This window comes from Danio rerio, chromosome 16 (genome assembly GCF_052040795.2).
Source record: "Danio rerio strain M-AB ecotype USA chromosome 16, GRCz13ab, whole genome shotgun sequence".
Lineage (NCBI taxonomy): Eukaryota > Metazoa > Chordata > Actinopteri > Cypriniformes > Danionidae > Danio > Danio rerio.
The window spans coordinates 44011112-44020621 of record NC_141036.1 but is presented as its reverse complement, the minus strand read 5'-3'; the positions used below and the strand labels follow the sequence as shown (position 1 = coordinate 44020621).

At 34.7% G+C, this 9510-nt stretch overlaps 1 protein-coding gene across 2 annotated transcripts in view; it reads left to right on the top strand.

The window, feature by feature from the left end:
- cdc42se1 (CDC42 small effector 1) overlaps nt 1-9510 on the top strand; it is a 47668-nt gene that overhangs the window by 18790 nt on the left and 19368 nt on the right. The window contains 2 exon segments of one of the 2 annotated variants that reach the window (NM_200060.3): nt 3753-3872; nt 6714-7046. In NM_200060.3, coding sequence (NP_956354.1) covers nt 6993-7046 — 54 coding nt within the window. In that variant the 5' untranslated portion in view covers nt 3753-3872; nt 6714-6992. 2 annotated transcript variants of the gene reach the window in all.

Below are 9510 nucleotides of genomic sequence, written 5' to 3'. Positions count from 1 at the left end.
GCTGGTTGTGTTGAGAAGTTCAGGCGTCTATAGCGCTCCCTACTGCATGAAAACTGTTTTTGAGCCTCAAGAAATTTGTTCACATACAGTTTTATTTCTTTTTTTTTATAATATAAAATTTTATAATATATAATTTTTTATCCCATAGAGCAGGGATCCCCAAACGTGTTCCTGGAGGTCCGGTGTCCTGCAGATTTTTGCTCCAACCCTAATCAAACACACCTGAACAAGCTAACCAAGGTCTTACTAGGTATATGTTGGAGCAAAACCCTGCAGGGCACCGGACCTCCAAGGCTGAGATTGGTGACCCCTGCCATAGAGTGTAAATATCTTTTAAAAATATTCTAAAAGGTTATGTTATTGTCATGTATAAGCTGTTCTACACTTCTATCATTAAATCAGTCTTCTGCAGTCAATAACTGTCTGGTTAAGCTCAGCTACCAAATCTGACCTCTGAAGACTAACGCTATGTCGAATAGTGAATCACTCCGAATTACTGGTACAACCCTCCCTACTCTCCAAGAACTGTACGCATCCAGAGCCTGTTTAAAGGTTACTTTCTTCACCAGTAAAGAGACTGAGACTATAACTCACTTTAATCCAAAACTTCTCTTTCACTCACAACATTGACAGTGCACACTAAAAACAGTTTACCCCTTCAACAACACAGACATTATTAGTTCCTATTGTCACAGAGCCAACAGAAGGGCAGTCAAAAGCACCAGGACCCCTCACACCCAGCACACTGGCTGTTCGAACTTTTACCTTCTGGTCGACGCTACAGAGCATTGCGCACACACAACAGCCTGTAGAAACAGTTTCTTCCCTCAGGCAATCCATCTCATGAACACTGGATGATATAGTAATAGTGAGACAAACATTACTACTTGCTATACACTTTTTTTACAGGTATACACTTATTTATTAACATACTTTACATTCCATTTTGCACATAACAGCTGCACATATAACGTTGTAAATAGTAATATACCTACACTTGTCTGCTTTTTGTCCTGTCACTGTAATTGTTGCACTGTAGAAGCTCTAACACAAAATAAAGCTCTTTCTGATTCTGTATGGAATATTGTTTTGACATCGTAATATTTGATCATATTTAGTAGATAAAAACAGCTACATAAAAATAAATCTCTCATAACGTTTCTTTTTTAATACTTATAAAAATGTTTGCATTTAGAGCACATGGTTTTTCATTTATTCATTTATTTTCTTGTCAGCTTAGTCCTTATATTAATCCGGGGTCGCCACAGCGGAATGAACCACCAACTTATCCAGCATGTTTTAAGCAGCAGATGCCCTACTAGCCACAACCCATCTCTGGGAAACATCTACGCACTCATTCACACACAAACTCATACACTACGGACAATTTAGACTACCCAATTCACCTGTAACACATCTTTGGATTGTGGGGGAAACCGTAGCACCCGGAGATAACCCACGCAAACGCAGGGAGAACATGCAAACTTCACACAGAAATGCCAACTGAGCCGAGGCTCGAACCAGCGACCTAGCGACCTTCTTGCAGTGAGGCGACAGCATTTCCTGCATGGTTTTTCATAAAATGGCAATTGCTCATACAAATGTTTTATTTGTTGAGGTTGAAAATCAGCACTACTCCACCAAATATTGATTTCCTAACATTAAAAAGTTGAAGTATTTGTATTGTGTCATCTAAAGGTGATTCTAAACATGTTTATGAACACATTCTCTGTTATTTTTTTAATGAAAAAAGCACCAAATGATAACTTGTTTTAAATTCAGAAAGAAATGTAAATCCAGAGAAACAGAATTGAATTTATAAGTGTAGTAATATAAATTAAATAAAAAAATAGGAATTTAATTTGCACATACCTTTGCTTTTCATTAGATAATCAATAAATCAGATAAAGCAATATTTTACATGTTTTACCTTCACACCTGGCCCAGAAATTGTTATATTCGGGTATACTCTTGTTCTCTGCTGGATTATGATATGTCCATACAAAACACCATGATTTATGAAATGATTATTGCTAAGAGTGTCATAATAAAACTGTGGAAATCAGATTCTATTCTTCAATTTAAGATATGGTTGACTAATCTCACTGAAATATTCCACGTGGAAAAAGTTTGATATTGAGTTATTGATCATCTTAAAGTTTTACATAAGTTTTACAATATGGCAACCATTTCTTGATCACCTGGACCAATACAATGCAGAATCTGTGCAGCATTCTGGGCAGCTTAATATGCTCACTACCCCTATATATTGACTGCCTCTTTGTATTTTTGTATGTATGTATTCTGAATATATTTATGTATGTATTAATTTATTGTTGTTTTTTTTTTAATTGAGTTAATGAATGAGAGGTTAGGGGATGGACAATACATTACTGTTTACCTCTCAATATTGAATTTGTATAGTCATTTAAAAGGCCAATAAAAAGATTGAAATAAAAAAGCAATATTTAGCATCATTAAAAAAAAAACTATTTCTACAGACCATTTTAAAATGGCGATATCATTCATCCATAAACCGTTCCTGCTTGTTTTAAAACTTTTTCAGAACTTTAACAGAGACGACTATACCTAATGTTAACATGGCTGTCATTGTTTGAGTGGTTAAAGGTTACTCCCAAGATGTCCTCCCGATTTTCCAAAAATTATATTTTCCTTGTTTTATTAGGAGAAGATGTTAATATTCAATTTGTATTAAATAATATTCTAATTTTGGGGAAATATTTTATTCATAAATGCAAGTGCCTTAAAACAAAACCACTGTTTTAATTTTCTAAATGGAGTTTTGGTTATACTGTAAATCTTTAAAGTTGCTACAATCAAAATGTGGAAGAAGACTGTTATTGAAAAAAAAAATTAATAGAAGACCTGGTGTAAATATTCTTTCTTTCTTTCTTTCTTTCTTTCTTTCTTTCTTTCTTTCTTTCTTTCTTTCTTTCTTTTAGTTGTGTTTGTGCGTCTATTCTATGGTTTAAGTGTATTATTATTTTATTGATTCGATTATTATGTGTGCTCTGTTCTATAAATGTAGATGAAAGTTGTTATTCAAGAAAAAAACAAACAAACACTGCTGTCATTATAAAAAGTATCAACATGTGGAACTTTCTGGATTCTCAGAATCTTTGACTATCCCTCAAAATGGTCTTAATGGGTCAAAGACAAAATGTCACTTTTCACCTTTTGTATCAATATAGTATAAAATGAAACAACAATCTTATCCTGACAAATGGCTGACGAATGAATAAAACCTACGATTGACTGATGTGATGATGCAGTATGTAGCTTTCCAAACATCTAAAATATTAGGAAAAACAATTATATGAATATTTATTGCAAATTATTGATGTCAAGTCAAGTTGGCTTTATTGTCACTTCAACAATACACTCTAAAAACGTTGAGTTATTTATTTAACCCAATGGTTGAGTTAAAAAAAAATTATGTATACAGTACAGTACAGTGAAACGAAACAATGTTCCTCCAGGACTAAGGTGCTACATCAAACAACATAAATTGAAACATAACACAGGACTGTGCACTACTATAACATGTAGAGAATAAAATAAAATAAAATGATAAGATAAACTAAAATTAAGATAAATAAAATAATAAGATTTGATGCTTGAAAAACAACATACATCTTTGACCAAATTATGCTTATACACTCCATATATCCATAGTCTGCACGTGTTCCCTGTTGGTGGCGCTGATGGTCTCTGGTTTGCAGTATTTCCTCATATTAATGGGGAAACTTCAACCACACCTCAGTGATCTGGGAAACACGGAGTCATTTCCACTCTCAGCTACAAGAGCTGCTTCACTTCAACCGTTCGCCGGGACTGCTTTTACACCAAAGGTAACGTTTTTCCTGTACGTTTTCGCCCATATTAGAAAGTAAATCAACTTTTTAAAGCTTCAGTTGAACTTTAGCAGTTGATCTGAACCGCTATCATGCCCCCGGATCGACCGAGCCGGATTGTTGAGTCAAACTTTGAGCTCGAGTTCAGTTTCAGTAAAAGACGGGAAATGGGTGGATGGATGAAGATAGTTTTGTTCACTTCTGGCAGCTTAATCACTGAGGTGTTGTTGATCGGTTGGAGTAAATAAAAAAAACATTTGAAACTTTTACGCAATTTTGTTTTCCTTAAAACTTCCTCAGGGCTGTTTTTTTCTGTTTGCGGTTTGTTTCTTTGTAACGTTTATAACCGTTTGCCGTTACACCTAACGTTATATGTGTTATTTTAGTGGTTGTCAGATTTTTACACTGGTATTCCGTGTATTTTTCTTTCTTGTAACGAATTCGCTATGTAAAGTTCTCAGGAAAGCGGTTGGTTGTCACAAACTACTGAACTGTCTTCCTGGACAGCATAAGGAGCCCTTTGATTGCTCAACTGCTGTCTAAACGTAGGCTTCACCTCAGATTCAGCGCTTCAAGTATTAGACTAACGTACTTTTAAGCTTATATTGTTTATTTAGTAGTATAATTATTGATTTACCTGCCTTGGTACATCATTTCGAAATACCATCTTTTTAACACACTGTTCTTGATTTACCATATATTGCCATGTGATAAATATAGTGATCATGACATCACTGAATGATGGTTCTAGGTCTACCTTAAAACTTTAAAACACTTATTCTAACTGTTCAATATTTACTTATTTAAAGGCCTTATTAATTTATTCAAATATTTTACTTATATATTTTACTGAAATATGGTAAGCATTGAATAATATTTATGCAAGCAAGTGCAAAATGTGGTGAGCCTGCATGCCTTTTTTCTAGTTTGAAAGTCATACGTAGTTTTGCTTTGTATAATTTGTCTTGCTTATTGACTTCTTTTTTAGCATAAAATAATGACTTTCATATTATTATAAAACTTTTATAATAATATTTTATAATATTATTTTATAATTATTGTTTAAATATGACAAGTCATAAATCATGATAAATAAATAAAAATCATTCAGACCTTTTTACCTTGATTGATAGATTGATGGCCAGACAGCCACTAAAATTATATTTTGTGTAATTTTTCTAAATCAAACTAGTTTGTCAGGCATGTTTAGGCACAAATCATCTCACAGTACAGCGCCTAAAATATTCCAAATTAATTATTCTTGTTAATTAAATATACAATTAAGTATACAGCATATGACTACACCCCATTTTGAAAATGAATGTTTTTATAAATTTTTTAGTAAATATAGGTAATACATATTGGTGCATTTGAGCATAACAGATATATTAAACAGATATATTAAGATAGGCGAGGCAGTGGCGCAGTAGGTAGTGCTGTCGCCTCACAGCAAGAAGTTCGCTGGTTCGAACCTCGGCTCAGTTGGCGTTTCTGTGTGGAGGTTGCATGTTCTCCCTGCGTTCGCATGGGTTTCCTCCGGGTGCTCCGGTTTCCCACAGTCCAAAGACATGCAGTACAGGTGAACTGGGTAGACTAAATTGTCCGTAGTGTATGAGTGTGTGTGTGGATGTTTCCCAGAGATGGGTTGCGGCTAGAAGGGCATCCGCTGCGTAAAAACTTGCTGGATGAGTTGGCGGTTTATTCCGCTGTGGCGACCCCGGATTAATAAAGGGACTAAGCCGACAAGAAAATGAATGAATATATTAAGATAATATTTTAGTTACAGAACATCTTTAGAAATGGAAAGATAATACAATTAAATTCATGCAAAATATTGCAAAACAAATGACAAGCTACATTTCAACAAAATTGTATATTTTTTTTGTTTCTCTTGATTTTTGCTAATTTTTTTTAATGTTATTTAATATTTTTCCCTAACATGTACATTTGGGTTACTAATTTTTGAACCATTGTGGTAAGTTATTTTGTTAGATTAGCTCCAGATTTGGCTTCAGTACTGACTAATCTAATGTTTATGCACTAATATATTGTACAGCATCCTATAGAAAATATTAATTCAAATGAGAGATTTGTGGGGGTGTATTCATATATGCTGAGCTCTGTAAATATTAATATTTTAAACCTGACATTTAAAGGAATAGTTCACCCAAAACTGAAAATTCTGTCATCGTTTTACACATCCAACACTTCTACTATACCTGATTGAGTTTCTTAACACATGTAACCACTGACTTCTCGAAAAAAATGATTCAAAGATGATTCCTTGGATTTACTTGATTTTTTACGTGATGTGGTTGTAAACAATGTTTGGGGCTAAATTTAAACAAAGTAAGTTAAACATTATTAAACTTAATTTGTTTGTTTAAATTCAACGCAAATAAACAGTTTGCTGCAGTTCTGCATGCAACACTTTTTCAGTGTATTTGTTTTTCCTACTATGGAAGTCAATGATTACAGGTTTTCAGCTTTCTTCAAATTAACTTCTTTAGTGCTTGACTGATTAAACAACCACTTGAGGAGGAGTAAATCGTGGGAATTTTTATTTTTGGATGAAATATCCCTTTAATTAACGGAGGTGAGAATTATTTAATTTGACATTTTTTTACGTGTAATGACCACAGTACATTATTTTGCCATTTTAGTTTCACTAAATTACTGACTTACTAAATTACTACAGCTTACTTACTTTCACTTATGCATTCTAACTGCAATAACATCACTTTGGTAACTTTGCCAAAGACAGCAAAAAAGAGTGGCTCTTGTCTTCTATAAAGATTGCTAGTATGATAAATTCATTCAATGAAAACTGTTTTTCAGATTCATCTCCAACAGAACTGCCTCACATAAACCTCACAAAGTCCTACAGAATCCACTGGAAACCAGGGGCCCAGAATAATACGGGAATAAGGGGTCTTTGGCATAAACGTAAAGCAACAACGTCATCACTGATCCTGTCAGTGATTGGGAAGGAGCTTTTTGGACAAGCCACGGCTTCTGTCGCTGAGTGTTGAGGATTAGATTCTCTCTCGATCTTGTCTCCCAACGGCCTGCAGGGTGGCGAGAGAGAGCGGCGAACCCAACCGGTGCGTGCCGGAGATGAGTGCGTTCTGGCATAAGATTGGTTGCTGTGTGGTAGCCAAACCTCCTCCGGTAAGTGTCCCGTTTTGAGAGATTTATAGCTTGATTTCCCAGACCTTCAGCTGATTAATACAGTGAAACCTAGTGTTGCGTGAATCACAGGTATTGATATAATGCTGCTCTTGAGATCAACATCTGGGCTAATTTCATCAGTCAGGCATTTCCAATGGCTCATGTGAGTTTTGTGCTCGCTAATCACGCAAGGAATGACTAACGTTGGTCTGGCACAGAAAAGAAACCTTTCAGCTGATGTGAATGTGACCCAGATAGTCTCAGGAGTGCAAATGTGTTTTTGAGAGTGAAGCCAGACGTGAAATGCAAATGGACAAAGAATGCTCTGTCACTGAACGGGTGCATGTGCAGAGGTAGCGTCATGGACCCAAACCACTTTGCATGTGGAGGAAGTACGATAAATGTTCCTACACATGCATTTTCATTATCTTAAAGTGCACCTATGATAAAAATAAACTTTTGTAAGCTGTTTGGACAGAATTATGTGTAGGTATAGTGTGTCCACAGTCATATTGGAGTGTTATAAAGACAATAAGTCTTTTTTTGTTTTTTTTTATTTATTTATTTATTTTATTTCCCAACGTTAAAATAGGATCCAAATCCCTGCCATTTTGAGGCCCGCCGCAACTTGACGTATGAGTGTGGTTTTCCCACCCACCAAATTGATTGACAGCCGCATATTAACATGTCTCTTTAGTAACGCGTATAATCATATCAACAACCCAGTTTAGCTCTCTGTGATCATTAATCATCATCAAATATGATCAAGAATTAGTTTAACGAGTTCAAAAAGTTTTTTAAAAAGTGCATGAGAAAATTAAGGCCCTTAAAAGGTGTTAAAGTCTTAACCACATTTTTACGAGGTCTTAAATTTTGTTCAAGCGTTGTCAAGTGTTTGACTCCAAAAAAGCATTAATATATTTATTTTCCCCCCTAATATTGATAATAGCGTAATGTCAAGTAATTTGCGACAAACGCGGGAAAGATGATGTGACGTTCTCCACATGTAGTGAAACCAAAGATTGAAACAGACGACAAAATGGGAAAATGTAAGTTTACGTACTTCTGGTTGGAGACAGACAAGTTTAAACACTGGCTGAATCCTGTCACTGAAACAACTTTATAATATTAACAACTGTTTAATAAGGTAAAGGTTTGATACTGATTAGAACTTGAAGTGGCGATAAGGTCTTAAAATATTCTGAGAAGGTCTTTAAAAAGTCCTAAAAATGTATTGAAATTACCTTTAGGGTTCGTGCATATAGCCTGATTTTGTACTTTGACATAAGAGCAGTGGATATTAATATTTATCCAGTCACATTTGCAGTGCAAAGTTAAACGCGTACGCTCTTTCTGTGTGCATGAACTCTGTGCTGACATTGTGTGTGGCTCATTGTTGCAGAAAGGCTTGAATTAACTCCACAACAAATACATCAAATAATCATTGTGATAGTGACAATATGATAACCTTGGATGTAAATATCACGGTATTGAGATTACTGCTCTAAAAAAAATCTTTTTAAATGTTTGGATAAAAAACAAAACCTTTTTTCCCTTTGTACACAATATATTTCAGTTTGGGAAACATTTAAAGTATTTGAATGCAGTAAACATGTCAGGGTAAATAGTTTAAATGAATGATTAACTTTTGCTGTCTTCATTAGTTTCAAAAACACAGATTTTTTTTTTTATTTTCTGCTGGAGAAAAAAATGTAAATAAATACTGCTCATACCTTAGAAACGGTATTACAGAAAAAATTGACTGTTTTAAAACCTTGATTTTTCCAAACCGTGGTATACCTTGAAAACGGTTATCGTCCCATGCCTAGTAAAGTTCTTACTGTAGTATTTCTCACAAACATAACGTGAGATCTGCTTCCTTCATGTCTGTCACTGTGCTCTTTCTCACTCTGACAGGCACGTGGGAGCGGTGGGTGAAGAGAACTAGCATTAAAGGCACAGGCAACAAAAACCGCTACATTGTCTTCAGAGCAGAAAATTCTAATATTTTGAAAGTTATAATAAATTATCTGATGAGGGTTTTAAGCTGAAAATTTACAGACACATTCTGAAGACAAAAGATTTATCTTAAATCATAGGTTACAATGTTTTCTATCAAGACTGTGCACTACTGTTTTTTAAGTATAGGGCAGTAAAGTTGCTGGATTCCACATGATTCCTTTATATTGTCCCAAGCAAATCAATAAAGTTAACTTGAATGTTTTAACAAATTTAAGTGAATTGAATGTAAAACAAAACATTTAAGTTGCTCATTTGTTTTTAATTAGTACACCAAAAAGCAAAAATCTTTTTTTGAGTATACTTTTTACTAACAAAGCGATTAAATTGATTTAATAAGGTGACAGCAGCAATGTGTAAAGCAGGTCGCACACCAGAAGCGCCGCTCGGCGCCGCGACACGGCGCGTACATGACAGATTAAAGTATCGCACACCAGACGCGCAC